The sequence below is a fragment of the Gymnodraco acuticeps genome, unplaced genomic scaffold (assembly GCF_902827175.1).
Source record: "Gymnodraco acuticeps unplaced genomic scaffold, fGymAcu1.1, whole genome shotgun sequence".
In the NCBI taxonomy this organism is placed as follows: Eukaryota; Metazoa; Chordata; class Actinopteri; order Perciformes; family Bathydraconidae; genus Gymnodraco; species Gymnodraco acuticeps.
The window spans coordinates 357,410-379,473 of record NW_022991340.1 but is presented as its reverse complement, the minus strand read 5'-3'; the positions used below and the strand labels follow the sequence as shown (position 1 = coordinate 379,473).

The following is a 22,064-nucleotide window of genomic DNA, read 5'->3' as shown; positions in this document are numbered from 1 at the left end:
CATTAAAAAGACATCAGCCTTAAAAAATCCAGTGGCTCCCTTTCCGGGGGAGCTCCATGGGACCTTATTTCGGAAAAAGTATGCATTGAAGTCAATGGAGAGAGAAAGATTATCTTTCGATCCCGTTTGAATTTATCAATTTAAAAGATAATTTTGTGTGAAACCGCTCAATGAACTACATCTCCCGTCTCGCACCACACACCAAGACGGCCGTCACGTTGAAACATTTCACTTCTTTCTTTCAGAATGAGGCGAAAAGTATTAAAAGAGGTGAAAATCACTCCAAGTCTGGGCATGTTGAGAGCTGTGCATACACACAAGGGGAGTTAGTCGGTTCCGTGAGAGCCAGCATGCGGGACCGGGATTCTGGGATTTGTAGTCTTTCTAGTTGCGTATTTTTCATGTCTTATATTTCAACAGTTTTACGACAAACTGTGACTTTTTTGACATGGAAATTACTTTTTAATATATGTGTAATTCGTGGCACAATTCAAACGGGATCGAAAGATAAGTTTTCTCTCTCCATTGACTTCAATACATACTTTTTCTGAAATAAGGTCCCATGGGTCGGAAGTAGATGGGCGGGACATCGCCTCTCTATCCTTCTGGCTCTATTACATTTCCACAACCGAATTAGTGGTGACGATCTCTCTACCTATCCACCTAACTATAGTAGAACGATAATGTTGTCAGAAATGTTTTCTCAGGTGAATCTTTGTGGCTCCTCCTCCTCACCTCTGCCTCTGTTTCAGGTGATGAGCGTCCACCTGAACCACTGGAGGCTGGACCGCCGGCTGGGCCTGGGTCTGCTGTTCCTCTACTCCATCTTCCTGCTCTGCTCAATCCTCTTCAGCCAGATGTGAGGCCTGGGGGTCAAAGGTCGACCCTCTCATGATGAGTAGCTTCCTTCCTACCACACGTCCTCTTTCCCCGAAGCCAAAAAAGAGCGAGAGCTTCGTTGTGTTCCTCGTGAGAGTATCCATGCACGTCTTTAGGACTCGGTCAATACTTTCCACCTGCATCCACACAAACACTCAGTGAAGTCTTCTATCAATAGCACAATTTGCTCCCTTTTGTACAGCGCAGTGTTGAAAACAATCTCTTAAGCATCACATATGGTGACCGAGGAAAATATTTAATGACAAAGGCTTGTTAGGCCTTTTAATAACAATATGAAACAGGAAGTGGAATGGCTCACAAATATCTGTATGATAAATAGAATCCATAACTATATTAAATATTATGTAACAATGATTATGTTTGAATACACAAAAACAAATCACAATGCCTTGTCTAATAAGAATATTTGTTTTAGGAGGGATCACTTCCTGCTAAGTTAACATATCAGCTAACTAGTTTAAACTATTTAATTTGACTAATGATGCGTCTTCACAATTTTAATAAAGCAATAATCCATTAAAAGTTTAGGTATTACAGTGATTTGGAAAAGACTGTTGCTTCCTGTTTTCATTTGTTCAATGTTATTATTTATATTTTCAGTGTTTGTGCTCTGACAGCTGCTGCAGCCGAGCAGATGCATTACAGAGCGATTAGCGAGGGGATGTCCTCGACAACAAAGCAATCAAAAGTTATTTATGATATAGAGTATATGCACATATATTCAGTGTATGCTGGTGTTCACTAGTGTCTCAGCAATCAAACTGTTTGAGCAGGAGCGGTTTCAGAGGAGATTTACTAGCGAAAATATAGATAAAAATCTAGTTTATAGTTCTGAACAAATTGTTTTATCAATTTAATCTGGGGACCAGGATGTGTGAGAACAAGCTGAAGGATAAAGTTGGCTCCGGTGAAAAAAAAACTATATTTATTGGAAGAAATAAAAAGTACCCGAAGGAATTTATATATACAAATATTAATATATACTTGACATGGTTTTAGTGGCCACTGTGTACACTTTGCATTAATGGTTGAAACCTGCAGATTGTACAGATGTTAAAAAGATACTTTAATCTGCCACGTTATGCCTGGACCTACCGTTCAAGATAAAAAAAAGTCTATCAGATTAATATCGTCCGTCGGCCTTGGGTGTGAACACCCTGTATGTATTTGAATGTAAAACCTTGCTGACTTTACCATTAGTGTGGAAATATTTACATGCATTCAAATGTAGCAGACGGCACTGAATCACAGCCTCTGAACAGAGAGGTTCTCTAGTCCGCCTGTAGAGGACATGATGTGTGTGTCAGTAGAAATGTAACATGAAAATGCACATTGTTTTTGCCTAACTACTTATAAGCAAGTATTGGTGCATCTTAATGTACGTAAAGAGATTAACCTAGTGTTACAGTGTTTTTAGAAGTCTTATTATTATTATGAAATCTTATAAATAATCTTCTTCTATGAGTGTCACATACTTTGATGACTCTGAGTGCAGGTTAGTAAAACTTCACGTTTAGGTACGACAATCGATGTTTGTATTGTTTCTTGTACATTTTATGCGAAGATTTCACTTTGGTGGGACGTTTTCACTCAGATGGGGACAGAAACAGCAGTGTGTGTGTGTGTGTGTGTGTGTGTGTGTGTGTGTGTGTGAGACCTGTAAACAGTCTTTGATGTGTACAATCGAGAAATTGTAACACAGAATATAGTTTGGTTAAAAAAGCATGAATCACTGAAGAGCCAGGGTGTAGTGCAAATACCTAATTGCTGACATTCGTGTGTGTGTGTGTGTGTGTGTGTGTGTGTGTGTGTGTGTGTGTGTGTGTGTGTTGCATATTCTCTATTCCTATATACCTGCTGCTCCTGTCCTTTTATATGGAAATTATGAAATAATTTGGAAACATTTAAATAATCCGATGAAGACTAAATGTTCCACCAAAGCGATATGGCCAATTTTGTCTTTGTTTCAAATGGCTGTATAATTATTATCATTGTCTACTAGACAATACTTTTTACTGTTTGTAAATGTTAAATAATTGACATAGTTTTACAATAATGAATGTCTGACAGAGACTAGTTTTGTGGTGTTTTTGATATTTAAAAAAAATGAAATGTAAGCCTACTTGTGAAATATTGGGCGAATGCATATTTTGTTTAGTGGATTATGATGCTGTAATGTCAGAATAGCTCAGTTTGGTATGAATTCTATTGCAGTTGTGTCCTAAAAACTGTTCATCATATGATTTTTATTTAATGTAAGGATTGATTAATTGATTATTTAATGCAAAGGGAATACAGAAAACAAAGCTCCTGTTTACAGGTTTGAATTCAGTTTCAAATGTTTCAAATGCTTTAAAGAATAGCTGTGCCACTTAACTTAAATTACAGTTAGCATTTTGCCCTTTTCTCACAAAATGATGCAATGAAAAAGTCAGCAATTATCCCAAATGACTCGTATAGCTACAGCTTAAAAGTGTAGTTACATTTAAACACATTTGATCAGATCTGCTTAAATGTCATGCCAGGATTTCTTTCTTCAAAGATGCCATGAATGTATCTTAACGGTTTTAAAGGCAATGGATGTGCTGTTCAAATGTCAAAGGAAGAAAAGGTAGGAAGTCCTCCTAAACACCTGTGTCCCAACATAAAAGGGTTATAACAATGCTTTCTGCTCGTCCAAAAAGAAACTTGTGCTGAAATGAATACATAAGCATTTGTTAAGTTTATAAACGTCTCATTCGATCATGAAAATTGTCAAAAACCCACTTGTCGCAGCTTTGAGGATATGCAGCGTTTCTATTTGGGACGACTGGCTGAATAAATTGGAAAAGTTACTGACAAATAAATGAGAATAATTGTTTCTGCTCTGCTTTTAATTTCACTTATTTTGTGCACTTTTTTTGTATTATCTGAACCCCAAATCCTCCCTTTCTTCATCCTTGTAAAACACCCTCAAACATCGGTAACTAATTGTGTTTAGTCAGGAGAACATTTCCTCCCCTTTGTGATGCTAATGCTTTGTTTCACACCGCTGATGTTGGGAGTCTCTTCTGTTAACTCTTGTATTATGTAGTAATAATCTCAATTTACGAGAGACACGACAGCACCAAAGCAAACCGTACGTGTTGTGGTTTCGCAGCACTCAAGAATGTTCTCTTTAAAATGCTGTGATGTTGGAGGTAGAGGACGTTTTAGAGTTTAAATCGATTAGCGGCTGTATTGGATCATAGAACACTGTTGTATCTTGAGACCAATTAAAAATGTGCAATAACAATTCATCTCTTTTGGTCTCTTATTGTATCAAGGTAGTAGGCATATTGAATAGATGGAATATGTAGATGTTCATACAAGTAAGTAGAGTCCTGCTGGTCAAGTGTAGTAATACAAATAATCTATATTTTCGATTAACTGGGTCACATGATTAGGGGTGCATACCGGTTCCCGGTATTACCGAAATACCGGTTACTGGCGGCTACGGTATACCGTACCGAAATCAGATCCGGTTTTCGTTACTTTAAAAAATGTTTTTATATATATAAAGTGAGGCGTAATATCCTTTAACTCACGCCCAAACAGCCAGCCAATCAGATTGCGCGTCTTGCAACGGATTGCCAAGCAACGCCCTTCACCTTCCTCCCGAACGTCTGAGCCTTTCGGTTAGCTTTCGTTTTTTCATTAGCTCGATGTCGGCCCGAATATCTAAAGTGTGGCTGCATATGACTGCCAGTCTGAATGGTGGGGTCTGTATTGATTGATTGATTGAAAAGTGTATTAACAGCTTGTATATTGGGTACAGTACAGTACAGCTCAAAACATACAATTGTTAAGGGGATGCAGACCAGAGAAATACTTTTGTCTTGTTTACATCAGGGTCCCCCATTTCCAATTCATCATGTCATTTAAGACATATAAGACATATTTGACATACAGATGGCTTATTTACAATTTACATACAGGTGTTTTTTTACATACAGATTGCTTGTTTACAATTTTCATTTTAGATTTTGTTCTAATACATCCTAACCGGACATTTAAGACATACCAAGTCTACAGATAAACAGTGAGTACATAGATGGGGGGGGGGAAGCTGTCCATTGAACGACAGGTTGAGATTTGTACCATTACCGGGGCCAGTTTTGCAATGCTCTCCCCCGAAGGTGCTCTTTAAGAGAGGTTTTGAAGGTAAGTATAGTTTTACTTTCCTTTACAGTTGTGGGAAGAGCGTTCCACCTTGATGTGGCATAATTGCGAAACGTGTATTCCCCCTTTTTTGTGCCAAATCTGGGTTTCACATGATTTGTGGAGCTCCCTCTGGTGTTATGATCATGGTATTCCTTGACCTTTGGGAAGTATTTTGACATGTACATGGGTACCATAGAGGTGTAGTGGATCTTGTAGACCAGGCCCATTGCAAGTAGCTGTACTCTGTCGTCTACTCTAAGCCATCCTAGGTTGTCAAAGTGGGCAGAGGTGAGGTGGGTTCTAGATGAAAGGTCAAGCAGTAGTCTGACCAGTTTATTTTGCGATGTTTGCATTTGTATTTTTAGCGCCTTGGAGGTGCTATGGTACCATGACGTGCAAGCATAGTCATAGTACCCTTGAATGAGTGCTCCTGCCAGAGTTTTCAGGGTGTTTTTGTTTACCAGAGAGGAGATCCGGTATAGGAATCTAGTTCTTTGATTGACTTTTTTTATTACATTGGATGCCATTTTGTCACAGGAGAGGTTTGCCTCAAGAATAGATCCTAGGTATGTCATTTCCTTCTTACTTGTGACAATAATGTCGCCCACTGCAACTGAGAAGTCGTCGGATTTGCTGAGATTATGTTTCGAACCGAAGAGAATGGACTCTGTTTTACCCAGGTGTAATGATAATTTATTATCGGCGAGCCAGGTGCAGATTCTGCCGAGTTCGGAGCTGAGGGTTTTTTCAACCTGCAATCTGCTCCTGTCAGAGACCAGCAGGGCTGAGTTGTCCGCGAACAGGAACAACTTGCAGTCACATGCTGATGACATGTCGTTTGCATAAATTAGGAACAGTAACGGACCTAATATGCTTCCTTGTGGAACACCACAGCTCACTGGGAGGGGGGGGGACAGAGTACCGTTTACCTCCACCATTTGTTCTCTCCCCTCCAGGTAGGACCGCATCCAGCTCACCGATAGTTTATCAAAACCAATTGCTTTTAGCTTGTCAATCAGAATGGGGTGATTGACAGTGTCGAAAGCCTTTTGTAGGTCCAGCATCACCATGCCGCAGTACTTGCCCTCGTCCACCTCTTGTTTGATGTGGTCGCTCAAATAAAGAAGGCATGTGTCAGTGGAGTGGGATGTTCTAAAGCCAGATTGAAATTCATAGATTAGTTTCTTTTCCGCGAGGTACTTTTCGACCTGTTCATATACTATTTTTTCCATGACTTTCGAGATGGAGGTAAGTATATAAACAGGGCGGTAGTTGCCTGGGTCCAATTTGCTGCCCTTTTTGTGCAGGGGGGTTACTCTTGCAATTTTGAAGTCTTTGGGTACTTTTCCCTGTTTTATGGAGAGGTTAATTATGTGAGCTATGACTGGTGAGATGGCGGTTGCTGTGTCTCTGAGGAATTTGGAGGGGATATTGTCGTGGCCAGTGGCCTTGTTAGGTTGGAGGGCGCTCAGTTTAATGAGTACCTCTGCTGTTGTTACCCTTGCTAGACTGAAATCATCTTTGCGTACCCCTAGGTTTTTGTAGTAGGTCATGATGTGATCTACTCCAAAAAGCCCTGAGTGGGAGGGTAATTTATTTACAAGAGTTGTGGCTATGTTTGTGAAAAAAATGTTCAAGTACTTGGCCACATCCAGTTTGTCTGTGATGAGCCTGTTATCTGTCTGTATGTTTAAGTTCGAAAATCTCGTTTTAAGTTTTTTACTGCAGCCAAGCTGGTTATTGAATAATTTCAAAGTTCACGGGGTTTATTTTTGTTTTCCTCAGTTTTGACATTGATGAAATTCTTTTTGGCAGTTTTGATCATGGAGCTTACGTCATTTCTTAGTCTGTTTCTTTCAATTTTGAGTTCAGTCACGTGGGCCTGGAGTTCACTGCTCGTGCTTTTGGAAAGCATTGACTGACTTTTATGAAACTCAGAGCATTTTTTGTCTCTGGTTTTCATGGCGGTCAGTATGCCGGAGTGCATCCACGGCTCAGCGCGATTTTTTATCCTGGTTGTTCTTAGGGGGGCCAAATCATTGAGTATTGCAGAGAATTTGTTTTTGAAACCAAGCCATGTTTCTTCAACTTGTGTACCACTGAGCTCATCTGACCAGTCCAGGCTCTCCAGTTCTAGGTTAAAGGCCTCGCTAGAGTAGTTTTTGAGGTCTCTAGATATGACTGTTTTGTGACAGCCGGCCCTTTGTTTTAGCTTTTTGCGGGTACAGAATATCATATAATGATCACTTAAACCGCATGCTATAACCCCTTTACTGGAGATCCTGGACTTGTCAGAGGTCAGAATGAGATCATTGGTAGTTTGTGTTGTTTCACATACCTGGGTGGGTTGGGTGATTAGCTGGCTGAAGCCGTGCAGATCACAAATCCTACTGAAGGACTTGAAGACGGACGTGTCTTTACGTTGCATATCCGTGTTCCAGTCTCCAATAATAATTGTCTCTACATCAGCCAAACACCCATCTAATGTATCATAAAAGTCACTCTGTTCCGGTGGTCTATAGATTGTCCCGACTATTACAGATTTAGCATTGTCAAAATTATTTCAACCTACACAGATTCAATATTTTCATGATGCAGGTCAGTACGGTTTTTGAAATTGGTGTCTTTATGTATGTACATGCAGACACCACCTCCATTCACATTCCTGTCCCTTCTCACTACAAGATAATCTTCAATTTCAATCTCTGAATCTGTAATGTAATTGTCCAATTTGGTCTCAGAAAAGCATAATATGCTTGCCTTACCGTTCATGAATAGCTGCCTGAGTTCAGCCAGTTTGTGTCTCAGGCTGTTAGTGTTCAGATGAAAAATATGTAGTCCATTTTTGTTGCTTAAATGCACAATGTCGTCAGCTTGCAGATATGTGTCTTTGTCCGTTACAGCAACCGGCTTGCGGCCTGCCGTGGTGTTTGGAGAGGTGGGGTGGTGGTGGGGGGAGGGAGGCTCCGTTGTAGCTTTAGCCGTTGATATGCTAGCAGGGTGGCTAACAACATGGCGGATATTTGTTCCCTCGGATATCGGTTCTCTTCCTCTCGTCACTGCCTCATGCGTGTCTGTCTGCCGAGGCGTCCCCGGGGGAATGTCGAAGTCTCCGTTTATTCCTCGGTCTCCGCTGTCTCCACGGTCTCTGTTGTCGTCGCGTAGTTGTTGCTGCAGCGGAAGAGATGCTAGTTGTGATGCTAGTTGTGATGCTAGTTGTGATGCTAGCTCCTCGAGCCTGCAGGACTGGCTTCTTGTCTGCACCGGGCCCAGATTCAGATGGATGTCTCCCGCTAACAATAAGACCAAGACGATCATACTTCTTCGGTCTAGTTTGCCTGACGGCCCGGGGGTAAGTACTTTCGCGTCGGGGTTGCAGTTAATAATGCATGAATGCTTGCACTTCCAAAAGCGAGGTGTTTCCTTTCTCAGCCGTTGAGAAGGTAAGTCATTGTGGTTCATTTGATCCCCGCTTTCATTACTCTCCTTCTCTAAGTGATGTTGCCTCATTGATGAGTTGAGGTAGGAGTCCATAATCCATATTGTCAGGAGGATGAAATATGTAAAAAATCGTGAGGAATAACCTCCAAAGCGGGAGCTCTCAAAAATGCGACCACTCACACCGGATGCACCACGTAACCACTGCCAGTCTGAATGGTGGGGTCTGTAACCACTGCCAGTCTGAATGGTGGGGTCCGTAACCACTGCCAGTCTGAATGGTGGGGTCCGTAACCACTGCCAGTCTGAATGGTGGGGTCCGTAACCACTGCCAGTCTGAATGGTGGGGTCCGTAACCACTGCCAGTCTGAATGGTGGGGTCCGTAACCACTGCCAGTCTGAATGGTGGGGTCCGTAACCACTGCCAGTCTGAATGGTGGGGTCCGTAACCACTGCCAGTCTGAATGGTGGGGTCCGTAACCACTGCCAGTCTGAATGGTGGGGTCCGTAACCACTGCCAGTCTGAATGGTGGGGTCCGTAACCACTGCCAGTCTGAATGGTGGGGTTCGTAACCACTGCCAGTCTGAATGGTGAGGTCCGTAACCACTGCCAGTCTGAATGGTGGGGTCTGTAACCACTGCAAGAAGTTTATTTCTGGGAAAGGCGGCAACACATCCAACCTCTCAAAACATTTGCTACCGTCACATAAAATCAGAGTACAGGAATGTACAGTCTTCAAGCCCGTGTTTTTCATTGTTTGTTCAGTACTAAAAGGTCGAAGTCCCACAATTAATTGTAATATTCATTTGACATGTTAACTACATCATAAAGCGTTTCAATTTTCCCTTATGCAATATGAAAGTATCACGATAAGTGTCGGTCGAGTATCTGTATCGTAAAAAAGCCAACGATATGCATCCCTACACATGATATGGAGCCACCTTCACCAAGTCCACCAACCAGAGGGTCGCCAATCTTCAACATACTGACATTTTTTTTACACATACTCAAGTTTTTTTTCTAATATTTTATATACTACGAATTTACTTTCGGATATTTTCATTTGTTGTATAAGGATTTCCTCTACATTTATACTATGATATTTTTGAAATGTTATTTCGTAATAACATGTGTAATAACAAATATGTATACTCTAATATGACCTTTTTTTATATGTTCATTTTTCATATAATACATTTTGTGACATACTATTAAGACGTTTACTAATATTTTCAAAACGCTCTAAAATGACTTTATTTCCGACACTTCAACGCTATTTTATAAATTTCATATAATTACCTTTTTTCTGAGATACTGTTTTTCGTTCTTATATCTTTTCGACATACTATGCTATGACTATTCATGAAATACTGTATATTTAGTTTGTTCTAATATTTTTTGAAATTTGATATCATCTTTTTATTGACACATTTACTAATATTTTCAATTACTAATATTTTCAAACACACTATAAGCCTTTCGACATACTATACCATGTTGTTTTTAGACATTCAATATGACTTTTACTGATACATTTGGCACCTTTTACTACGTCGTTATAAATTAGTTGAAGTTATAAAAATAAATCACTCACAGCAGTTGATTTTCAAACGATGACACAAAAACCTTTAATTTAAATAGGAGGAAAATAATCACATAAAAAACTGTACAGAACATTGAACATCGACTTAAAGTTCTTAAATAAAAGACCCCCCTCCCAACAACTAATAAAACAATAACAAAGTGGGATGGTGTATGATACATTTTGTGCAAAAGAAGTGTTAAATTGATTCTTCCCAGACTGCACAATGTGAAGAGTGCCTCTCCCCCTCTGATAGGTCAACACACAAGACCCTCCCATTAACCTCAAAATAGTGTCTTAAATGTAAAAGAACCCAAAATCCAATAATAATAAAATAGATTTATATTTTAAATATATATTTATATACGAAACATGCTGTACATAATATCAGAGATAGTGAAATCCCTTTTTATCGACAACCAGGTCCGTCTGTTAACTTGTGCTTTCCACACTCCCAGCAAAGAAAGGATAAAGGAAATGGAATCACAAGTCCCCGTTGATTTGGTTACGAGTGAATGATAAAAGAGCACTGATCAGAAAGTCTCTGTTGTTCCTGAGTGGAGGGAGTTTCTTACGTGTTTAGAGAGGAATAATGCACATCTGTTGCAGCTTCTTCACAGCTGACAGAAGTATCATGGCTGCAAAAAAAAAAACGTCTTTCAAATGGGAAAGTGTTATACTCGGTCCCTTGCTGCCTTGTCATAAGAAGCTGAAAATGGGGAAACAATGTTGAGGAAAACGCTACATCTTATCGCAATTCAATCCTCAACCTGCCTCATTACCTTGAAATAAATGTGTAATCCCCATTTTGGGTTTCGTCCTTTGGAACAAAAAGTCTTCCTGTGGAGGAAGTCAATTTCTTTCCCAATATAAATCCTGAGAACGCTGACCTCCTTTTAAAGTTTCCTAAAAAGGGAACATTAGATCGTTTAGTGAGAAAAATAGCACACAAGGCTAATTCCAGAATCATTCCATCACTGCAGAAAACACACCGGGACAAAGACACCGGGACAAAGACAGCGGGCTGAGTTTGGTTTGACTTCAGGCTTCCTTTAGCTAGACTTCAACCCCCCATCAGTGTTTTCATTTGCTTTTCGCAGCGGTGGAACGGAGAGAGTGCAGGAGTGGGAAAGAAACCAACTTAAAGTGACTTCTTAGCAATTCTTCCAGTTATAGAACAAATAAAAGACAGCCATTGGTGAGATGATACAAAAGTGATGACGGCAAACAAATTGAGGGAGGGGTAGGGGGGGGCACAGCTGACTGAAGGCATATTTCCAATTCGATACATCATCATCATCACACCATATTGACAAACCCCGTTAAAGATATCTGTAAGACAATATTAATCAAATAAATATTCCACCTTTGCTTTCAGTATTTATTCAACTTTATTTCCAACTAAAACGCTGGATTTGACTGTTGTCGAGACAGCAGTAGTAGTGGGTATATTAGTAGTAGCAGGAGATGCAGAAGCAGTAGTATAGTAACAAGGGGGGGAGGGGGGAGGCGGGAGGGGGAACAGAGCTCCCCACACAAAGCAGCCTGGGTCCCTTCTATCGAGAAAGCTGATTGGTCTGATCGTAGAGGGCGTCGCTGATCAGACATCCAAAGAAACTTGGTGCATCTTAAACCGAGGAACTTGTGATTCTTCAAGTAAAGTTTCTTAAAAAAAAAAAAAATATGACATTCCACTTACCAAAAAAAAAAAAAAAAAAGGCTTTAAGTTTCCCAGTTGTTTTAGGTTCGTGATCAACGCAACGTTCACAGATTGGAGTCACCCTACCTCCTGATCCTGGGCTCTGTCTGAACTCACCCTTCGTCTCCGTGTCGTCACATCCAGGACTCGAGTCCTCTGTAAACCGGCGCTGAAGCACCACGTGTTGGCGGGACGGGGGCAGCGTGTTCCTCTCAGGAAACTGCTCCCAGACAGAACTGTTGAGTGTGGATGTTGTCAGGCACCTCTGTGGGAAATAGGCCAGAGGACTAAGAAGGGGGGGGGGGGGTGTTTTTCTCATTGAATATGTATAATGTGCAGGGAAGAAGAAGAAGCAGCAGCAGTGGCCCGGTGAGGATTGAAGCAGTGGAAAAAAAAAAAAAGGCGAATCGTGGTTTCCACACATCCTCCCCCTGCACATACAGCAATATACTGTTTCTTTAAATTGTTACGCACTCAAGTGAGGACAAAGACCGAGGCGATCCTCTCATTTCCAGTATATAAAAAATATTCAGTCGTCAGGCAAAATATCCCTTATATTTGCAAAGGCCTTCATAGCCCGTCGATACTGTTACAACCACGAGGTCGTCCAAACAAAGTGAAGAATGAGAACATGGTGATGAACGCTGACTTTGGGATAAACAGGTTGGCTGAAATCATTTCATGATCTGATCAGTTCAGCATGCTTCAACATGTCCACCTCCTCCATGTGGGACTGACTGCATCCCTCCTGTGGTGCAGAGCTCCGTCAGGCTGCACTCAGTCAGATAAACGAGTCGATGGGATGAGTCTGGGGGGCGGGCCCGGTCCAGATCCCCACGGTGTGCTGGGGGGGGGGGGGGGGTGTCCCAGTGCAGACTCAGCGCAGGTGCTCGAGTAAAGGCAGCTCTGTGGATTCCTCTCGGGGGGTGGGGGGGGTCCGCTGCATTCAGCAGGGTGGGGTCCATCGTCTGAGTGGCTCCCAGAGGGTCCTGGCTCAGACTGAGCTCTTGCAGGGGTGCAGGGGGGAGGGGCTGGAAAGATTTAAAGAAAACAATGATATCAACTGAATTGTTTGCTGTTCATTAATTATACTAATATATCCCAGATGCTTCTTTTTGCACACCGTGAAGATGGATTCTGTAAAAGCAGAATGTTTTTCTCTTGATCCGAGGAACACAGCGATAAAAAGGAGCAAGTTCATCTTAGGCGAAATATGTAATATGTTATTTAACGATTCACAGGTGAGCCGATTGTCGTCTTCGAGGTTTACCGACTCCAGAATCTGGATTTCTTTGATAAGTCTGAAGTTCATCTTTCAAATGTATTTATATAGCCCAATATCAGAAAACACATTTGTCTCAGAGGGCTTCACAAATCAACAAACATGAATGATAATGTTTAAACTGTGGGGGAAACTTCTGAAGCAATTGGAGTCAGGACTCCGAGAGACGAGGAGAGCTGGAGCTTTGATGGCAAACACTGACGGTTTATTTGGAGCTTTGGCCGGAGAATTCACACGACATGTCACGAGCCACGGTCTGACCACACGGTAGAGATGCCACAATCAATTCTGAAGCACCCTCCTGTGGCTCCAGGTTTTAACTAGTTCAGAGTGTAATGATCAACATCCTTCAATAGAGAGACTAAACAGCTGAGGACACTGGATCACAGTTGTTGTCGGTTATGGCTCGAGGTCATCTACACACCAGCTGTCCCACAACAATAACTATCTCTGACTGAGAGTTACCCGGTCATAAACTGGTAACAACAACAACTTGCTAGCGGCTGCTCAAGGTTAGTCAGCTGCGTCAGAGGGCGAAGGAGGACATGCAGGGCAAATGGTTCCCTGACAAAAACAACAAACATATCTGAGAATATATTCAAATGACAAGATAAATGTGAAAATACCAATGAATGGGTACAAAACACAATGACTCAAATACAGTTAGAATACAATAATTAAAATTCCATAGCACATCTAAAAAAACAAAACATTAATGTATATGGCCCGGATAACTTCAGTAACATGTGAGTGAACAGTGACAGCAGCTCCTCACCTGTGTGCGTAGGGTCTGAACTGTCAGGGCCTCCCCCTCCACTGCAGCTGGTCCGGTGAAGCCCTTCCTGCCTGAGAAGCTCCACTTGCCGAAGTGGCTCTCGTAGTGAAGCCCCCCGCCCGGCCCGAAGCCGGCCCGCTGACCCGCTCTGTGGCCCGAGGTCTCCAGGAGGCTCGGGACGCAGAAGCGCTCCGGGCCGGGCAGAGGGGGGGGGAGCAGAGAGCTGCTGAAGGACAGCTGGGAGCTGGACAGCTGGTGGCCCAGGAGCCCCTGGATGGAGGACGTTCGCTGCAAGGAGCTGAGCAGGCCTGCCTCCATCCTGCCCTCTGATTGGCTGAGCAGAGCTAGTGGGAGGGGCTGGGGGTGGCGAGGCCAGCTCTGGGTTGGACCTACAGGGTTGTCTGTACCTGAAAAGCAAAATAAGTGTTTCTTAACCAAGGTAAAACATTGAATTGTTTCAGCAAACAAAAATGACGTTGCTACTATATTGGTTTACAACACCCGAAGCAGTGGTTGGCTTTAGGTCTTACCCATGAAAGGCTGGAGATTAGTGATGTGCGGCTGGGGCAGGCTGGAGGCGGGGGTGCTGTGGGTGGTGTGGACTGCTGGGTTGGTGGAGATGGAGGTGGAGCCCCCCCCGCAGTCCGAGTCCTCGATGTTACCTCCGCTGTTACAGCCCGCACCACAACCCTTCTGTAGCCTGCACAGACCAGTCATACATTACGATAATAAGACATGGGATTTTTAATAGTGCTTTTCCAAATGCTCAAAGACGCTTTACATAAAATATGAACAGAAACAGTACAAAGAAAACCAAAAACATAAGTCCTAATCCAAGTGTGGAGTAAAATGGGGGGGTGGGCGGTGTTGTTGACCAGAGTTTGAAATCTAGAGTGAATAAGTGAGTTTTGAGAGATTTAAAGTAGGGTTGCCAGAAACTGACCATGATCAAAATCGATTATTCGGCAGCCCTGGCGAATAATAATCGATTAACCGAGCACGCAGGCTTCCTCCAAGTTTACAGTAAAACAAACTGGTGGTGTGACCAATGGCCATTTACAATTGTTAATACCATTACTATTATTAGCATTAGTCTATATTTTGGTTGAAACTAAGCCAGAAAAAAAAACAAAACATAAATAATAATAAAAAAATATATAAATAAAATCGATTTTTAAAAATAATATTCGATTATGGAGACTGTAACGATTAATCGAATAATCGAATAATCGCTGGCATCCCTAATTTAAGGGTTCAGGAGCTTTCACAAGAGGATTACACCCGGTCCCAAAAAAACTGCATTCATCACATCAAGTCTAAAGCATGTACCTGTCCCAGCTGCTGATGAGCCAGGTGTAAATGTTGTGTGGGCTGACAGGCCCCCCCCACACAGAGCGCAGCTGGCTGTGCCCCCCGGCGTACGAGGTGGTGAGGGGGGACACGTAGATGGGATATCCGATGGGCTGGTCGCAGGAGGAGTTGATCATATTCCTCAGGGCCTGCTTGGCGTTCTGAATGCTGCCGCGCTCTGGGTTACGGTTGCGCAGGAAGACCAGCTCCTGCTGCTGCCCCGCCCACAGCCCCCGCACACACTCTCTGTTCACCTGTAGGAGCAGAAGAAGAAGTGAGAGGAGAGCAGGAGGCGGAACGGCTGCATATAAACAACTACATCTGGTCCAGGGCAGAAAGAGCAGCATCGTGTAAATAAAGCAATTACATTTCATAGAAAAATGTACCAATAATCAATTAAAATACATATTTTATATTTTAGTAAATATGTAAATGTTTCCATTAACTTCTAATTGTTTGTCAATTTGATTGTATCTTTTATTGGACATATGTAACTTTAACACCCTCCTATAAACACATCTCTGCACAAATATATTTTTAAGAATAATACAATGTTTTACTTCACTTAACTTAAAATGTCAGTTCAACTTAAATGTCAGATTTCAGTATAAAATAGAGCAGCTGTCACCCAGCCCAATCTCCCCCGGGATAAACAGATTATTCTGACTCCTAAAAACAAGCCGGAGACGAGGAGACAGCAGGTGATGTTACAAATGGAGCTGCTGTGATGGAAGTCACATTTCAGACTTGATCTGACCATCAAAGTATTATCGCATCGTAATAGAGAGAGAGCTGTAACCTTGATGACTCTGAAGCTGAGGAACCTCTTGTTGAGCATGATGATCTTGTACTCGTCGCTGCCGTCATCCATGATGTGGCGCAGTGCGAGCAGTGAAGGCATGTTTGCTAAAATGGCGCTGCGCCACACGGGGTCGCCCTCGTGAGATATCAACATCTTCTCCTCGTTGGCAGTGATGGCGTCATATAGAACCATAGGGTCCTCATACTCATCTGGTGATGTGAAGTGGTCCTGAGGGAAACACACAATGCAAGTTCGGTGTAAGATCAGGGACAAAAACTGTCATGATTGTTACCTTAAGGCAGTGGGTCTCAAACGTGTTCTGTCATTCCCCTCTTTGGACAGGTGGGCCTGTTCAAGCCCCACCTGTCCCTCGTCGCTCCCATAAAATGGTAGGCCAAGCTTAAAATGGTCAAATGTATCGTTCTATAACAATATATCTATAACAAATAACATCAGTTCAAAAACAGAGAAAAACAAAAAATAACAGTTCAGAAATAGAGAAAATAAAAGTGCAACGGATCAATCGATCCTCGAATGGGCTGAGTTCCAAAAATAGAGAAAAAGGGCCTACTGTGCAATTGTTTATCAAAGGTAGGCCAAGTTTAAAATTGTCAAATTTATTTAAATAACGTCAAGTTCTACATCTTATAACAAATAATATCAGTCAATAATAACAAATACAATCATATAAATAAAAGCACGAGTGTTTCGTGTGTGTATGTGAATAACTTTGGATTTCATGTGTGTGTGTGTGAGTGCATTTCATATGAGTATATGAGAGATTTTTACATATGTTTGTAAATGATTTTGGTTTCAGTTGTGTTTGTGTGAGCAGGCTCGGATTGGCCATCGGGAGATTCGGGACTTTTCCCGGTGGGCCGCAAGCTCTGGCATAGTTTGGCTGTGGACTTTCACAGCGCCGCTGCGCCGGTACCGCCGCCGCAAACACCCGCCGTTGCGAGTCTCTGGCTGTAACGGTCCACTACCGCCCGCGAGGACCCAGGTTCGATTCAGGCCTGAGGTCCAAATAATTAATAAAAAAATAATCTCCCGTTCATCGCGTCCATTTGCGACCCACCCATCACATCTCTGCGCCCACACTTTGAGAAACGCTGCCTTAAGGGAACTTTTCTTTATCTCTTCATACCTGATGTAGTTTGAGGGACATGCGCACTCCTGGAGCCACGACTCGGTTCAGCAGGTCCATATCTGCAAACACCCATTCATCCCTGGGAGACGTGATGCGAAAGTCTCCCTTGAAGAGTGCATGGAGGCCGTAGAGAAATGGCTCCAAGCTGTCAAAAGGATAAACAACAACTCTTTTATATCGGGCAGTGACAGGGGGTATTATCCACGGAGACAAGCGGGGGGGGTGGGACCTTACCTTGCAGACATGCTGTGGGAAGCCGTGCCCAGAGCTCGTCTTCCCAGGATACACAGTCCAAAACAGAGGTTGACGAGTGGAGAATCTCTTTCACAAGTCACCGGCTAACACAAAATGGAACAATACAAATTAATTATAATGTCTTTCATTTTTTGTAAAGCACTTTGAATTGCCTTGTGTTGAAAAGTGCTATATAAATAAACTTGCCTTGCCTTATAACAGTGTATATTTTGTTCTACAATTACTACAACAAATTGTTAAATATGTATTCTGATAACAAGTTATAATAAAGATAACATTTCTGTAAACAATATATAATAACATTAAGACCCATGTGGGATTCTAGAGTAAATATTGTTGAATCTAACCGTTTGCCGCCTGCTGTTGCAGTACTGAATCCAGTCCAGGTAAACCATGCAGAATGAGGAGAGGGTGATGCCAGAGGCCCGGTGGTCGTAGTCCTCATCGATGTTCAGGTTGAAGGTGGGGTCACTGTCCACGTAGTTGGGGCCGAGACACGGCCGCAGAGCCTCCTGAACCGTCTCATTGGTCAGCCACTCTTCCATCTTAGCAGAGCGACTCACATAGTAGATGATGCTCTGTTGGAGGAGACAAACGATCAGACTGTAACTTGTGACTTTGATTTAAAGGAATTAAATGTCTAGATGCACATTTTACATTGCTACAATAGTTATGCTAAAGCAATGTGAATAGTAAATAATTATATACATTGTTTGTGTAGACAAAGGGAAATTCAGCCATTTCAAGTGTTAGCAAAAGCATCTAATTAACCCTTAGATCCATAAGTGGGTCTTTTTGGACCCGGTGAGGCGGTTTCTTTTCTTGAAGTATCTTTGTAATTTTTTTATCATTTCATATTCCAGCTATTCCTCAAAAAACATGTTTTGGATATCATGCCATTCACATTTTAAGAAATTGTAGTTTTTGTATTTCTACCCCAAGCTTCCACAAGTGGGTCAAAAATGACCCGCATGCATTTTCTATGGAATCCTATGGGAACATTTATTTTTTCAAAATGTAAAAAATGTTTCTAAAATTATAAATAGTGAAAAATTAAATATAAAATATTTCTAGTGTGAACCAAAATATAATACGAAATATTATACAAGTGATTTTTCTTAACCAAAATGACAACAATTGCATAAAAACACATTCCAATACAGGTCCTTTTTGACCCAATTATGGAAGAGTGTAGGGTCCAGTCACTCGTGCATCTAAGGGTTAAGAAAGAACAAAAAAAGGACTCTTGATCTATGGCTTACCTTGACATAGTATGTGATGAGGATCTTACGAAGGTCGAACACTTGCAGCATGGAGGCAGCATTGTTGTCGCTGATGCTGTAGCCCTCTAGCACGTACTTGGTGGCGGCGACCTCCCAGGCGAGCCAGCGCTGTCCAAAGGCCGCATTGAAGGACAACATGTGGGGAAGGTGACCGGGTTCACAGCAGCAGCAGCCCTCGTCCTCCTCCACACCCTCTGTGATGGCCTCCACCTCCCTCTGCTGACAGTAGGTACCTGGACAGGGGAGAACAGGTCAAGGTTCAAGATTCAAAAGTGTTGTTGTCATTGTTGTGCCACAGTGACGCATCCTAAAACCCGGAAGTAAACTCCTTCCGGTTCCTTCGACAAAAACACAATGCAATTTCTCACAGGATTTACGGAAATAGCTGGAAATAAGGTCTGTGGTTGAAACACATTTAAGAGACGAATCACGTTTTGTTCAGCCGGATAATATCCACATGTCTATCCTACTTTTATCATTTTATAATCATAAATCTAGTCGCCAGAAGCAAAATGCTAACGTTATGCTATAAAGGAAATACAGCAGGGTCACTGCTTCAACGTCACGCCAACTTAAGATCGATATTCAAAACTACAGATTCTAAATGGTTCAAGTTGAAGCGTTTGTTCTAACAGTTTGCAGGAGGCAGGTACTTGCTTTCAAGCAGAACAGGGCAAACACACTTAGAGGAGTGTTTACGTGTTCGGTGTAATGACGTAAAACGGCCTCGACAACTTCTGTAGTCCTATTCAGCCACTTGGTAACAACCATCGTTTTTCAGACACGTAAACTCTTCAGAAATCACCAGTGGGGTCACTGCTGATGGATTTAATGTCGTAGAACAAAACGTGATCCGTCTCTTCAATGAGACTCAACCACAGACCTTATTTCCAGCTATTTTCCTAAACCCTATGGAGAGATTGCTTTTTGTCGAAGGAACCGGAAGTGGTAAAATGCTAACTTCTTCCGGGTTTTACGACGCGTCACTGTGGCACTCTATATGTAGGTCATCTAAAGAAGCAGAGTATTCCCACAAGACGATATATTCGAGATAACTCTTTAACTTTTATAATTGTACACTGCTTTATTGTCATGTCTTTAGAGACTGAAGCAAACTTTAATTCATTTTTAAAGATAATTTGATTAAAGAAATAACTAAACAAAGGGTTTTTAGATTTGAAAGAAAGGATTTCACAGAAGTTTGACCAGCTGCCACATTTACATGAGTGCTATTTACTATGCTACAATTACCACATTTGAATAACTAAATGCTATTCTGGGGTAACACTTGAGAGATAACCAAGTAGTGACACGTTAAAACAGCAGGTAAACATCTCAAACGGTTCCATTTTACAAGCTTCAAAATATGGTCAACCCCCCATCATCCCCTGCTGCTGACCTCTGAACTCGAGCCCTCTCAGTTGGAAGGTGATCAGGCCGTTTCCGATCTCGATGATGTGCACCAGAGCGTTGAGGTAGTCTGAGGCGAGGATGAAGCAGTCGCCTGTGGTGTAGTTCCCCCAGCGGCCGAGCAGCAGGTCTCCACACAGGCTGTGCTGCAGGGAGCGCGTCAGGTGCTCGTAGAAAATCGAGTTCAGATTGTTGTCATCAGCACCTGAAAGACCATCAAGGCAGCACGGATAAATACGAGCCAAACAAAGAGAATTAGACGGGAGAATATATCTTTTTTGTTATGGCATACCTGGGTTGCGATCTAACTGAGTGGCAAGTCTGGTGTTGGAATGATCCACGCGCTTGGTGCTGCAAACATGACGAATTGATATTATAACTGAACAATAACGCTTTTATATTAATTATATACGTCATATTTGCACAGATTATCTTTTACATACTTGTAGTCTCTCTCCCAGAATTTGACAGGTCTGGTGTACGAGGTGACGAACACGGCACTGCCCAGGACAGGATTCAGAGGAGTGGAAAAGATGGCAGAAAAGATGGCCTGAACAAAAAGCACAGCAGAGTCTGAAGTAACGTGAGTTAAGGAAATCAGGTGGTATAATACAGTGAAGTGAACATTACATAATCCAGGGTTCATTCACTTTTTCACCAATGACTTCTCCATGACCTTTACCTAATTCTCCATGACCAAAACAATTACTCTTTCTCAGCGGTACCACTGAAAATGGTTTGTTTTAACATGGAACAGGAAGATAAGGTCTGCATATGAATCATGTTGTGCCCTGATTATCATTGACGTAAACTCAAAGTGAGAAAAGGATACGGGGAACGGCGAAGGGTTGTGCGAAGGCGTGGAAGGCTGAGCCCCAGGTGATCTGCCAGGGCGCGATGTAGGTCAACACGAAGCGCAGCTTGTACAGCAGGTCCCACATCTGACAATTACAAAGACAACGACTTTAGAAACAACATCCACAAATGTATTCACAGCGCTACACAGACATCACGTAATCTTTAACTTTGACAAGATGCCCAATATGAAAAATAACTGCTTCTAGAGTAGAATACAATCATATAACAGAATGTGCTATGAAATTCTTAAGAAGAAAACCGCGTAATATACCATCTGACAAAGGCCTGTGCTATAATGCTTCACCTAACTGGCTGTTCTTTATAATATACTCTGATCAATAGGAGACAGAGATGTTAAGTTATATATTAAGGGTTTTTATTATTATTTACAGCAGGGGTAGGGAACCTTTTTCCTCTCAAGGGCCATTTACATTTTTACAACATCCTCCGAGGGCCGTACTAATTATTGACCTCTGCTTAAAAATACTAAAATCACAGCCCATTCATTTGGCCTTTCTTTCATTCTGTGCAAAGAAAAAGAAACCTCTTAATCCAGATATCTTTCCATGACTCGTGCATGCACGTGCACGGTTGTGGCATGACCACCAAAACAGAAAGATAGACACGCAAGATGTGTGCAAGTGTATTTAGTTTCCTATCCATGTGGACATCATTAAAGTGGGGGGGGGGACCTAAAATCCTCTAGGGAAGATTTATTTTTAAATGTTGAAGTTAAAAGCATCAATCTGGTGCACTTTGGGAGCAACATTAGGAGATCTATGGATACATCTCTCAACACATATGAAACAGAACTGTAAGCAGATTTATTTTTCTTTATGGATAATTTGAAAAATCACTCCCCTTTCAAACTGTATTCTTGTTATTTTTAACAACTTTTTTGTTACCGTCATTTAGTATTTTATACCTGTTTTTCATTTATTCTCTTATTTTTGTATTTCTATAATGATCATATCAAGGTGTGCCTTTAACTCACTGAGCTGAGGTTATTTGAGCCTCTCAGTCTCTCAGGAGAGAGCTCTCTTCCACCTGGTTGTAGAAAAAGCTCTTTAAATTCGTTAGCATAGCTAGCTAACCAG

The 22,064-nt window shown here is 42.0% G+C and overlaps 2 protein-coding genes across 2 annotated transcripts in view; one reads left to right on the top strand and one right to left on the bottom strand.

The window, feature by feature from the left end:
* Positions 1 to 4,174, top strand: part of LOC117562673 (sodium/potassium/calcium exchanger 3-like) — a 28,786-nt gene extending 24,612 nt beyond the window's left edge. Inside the window, exon 17 of the mRNA XM_034240529.1 lies at positions 753 to 4,174. Within this exon, the coding sequence (XP_034096420.1) occupies positions 753 to 863 (111 nt within the window). The 3' untranslated portion in view covers positions 864 to 4,174. The remainder of the gene's footprint in view (positions 1 to 752) is intronic.
* Positions 4,175 to 12,535: 8,361 nt separating this feature from the next.
* Positions 12,536 to 22,064, bottom strand: part of LOC117562672 (pecanex-like protein 3) — a 28,325-nt gene continuing 18,796 nt past the window's right edge. Inside the window, 14 exon segments of the mRNA XM_034240528.1 lie at positions 12,536 to 12,736; positions 12,738 to 12,833; positions 13,860 to 14,266; positions 14,390 to 14,559; positions 15,189 to 15,463; positions 16,009 to 16,239; positions 17,159 to 17,306; positions 17,396 to 17,499; positions 17,764 to 17,994; positions 18,679 to 18,932; positions 20,099 to 20,314; positions 20,402 to 20,460; positions 20,553 to 20,682; positions 20,942 to 21,050. Of these exon segments, the coding sequence (XP_034096419.1) occupies positions 12,680 to 12,736; positions 12,738 to 12,833; positions 13,860 to 14,266; positions 14,390 to 14,559; positions 15,189 to 15,463; positions 16,009 to 16,239; positions 17,159 to 17,306; positions 17,396 to 17,499; positions 17,764 to 17,994; positions 18,679 to 18,932; positions 20,099 to 20,314; positions 20,402 to 20,460; positions 20,553 to 20,682; positions 20,942 to 21,050 (2,487 nt within the window). The 3' untranslated portion in view covers positions 12,536 to 12,679.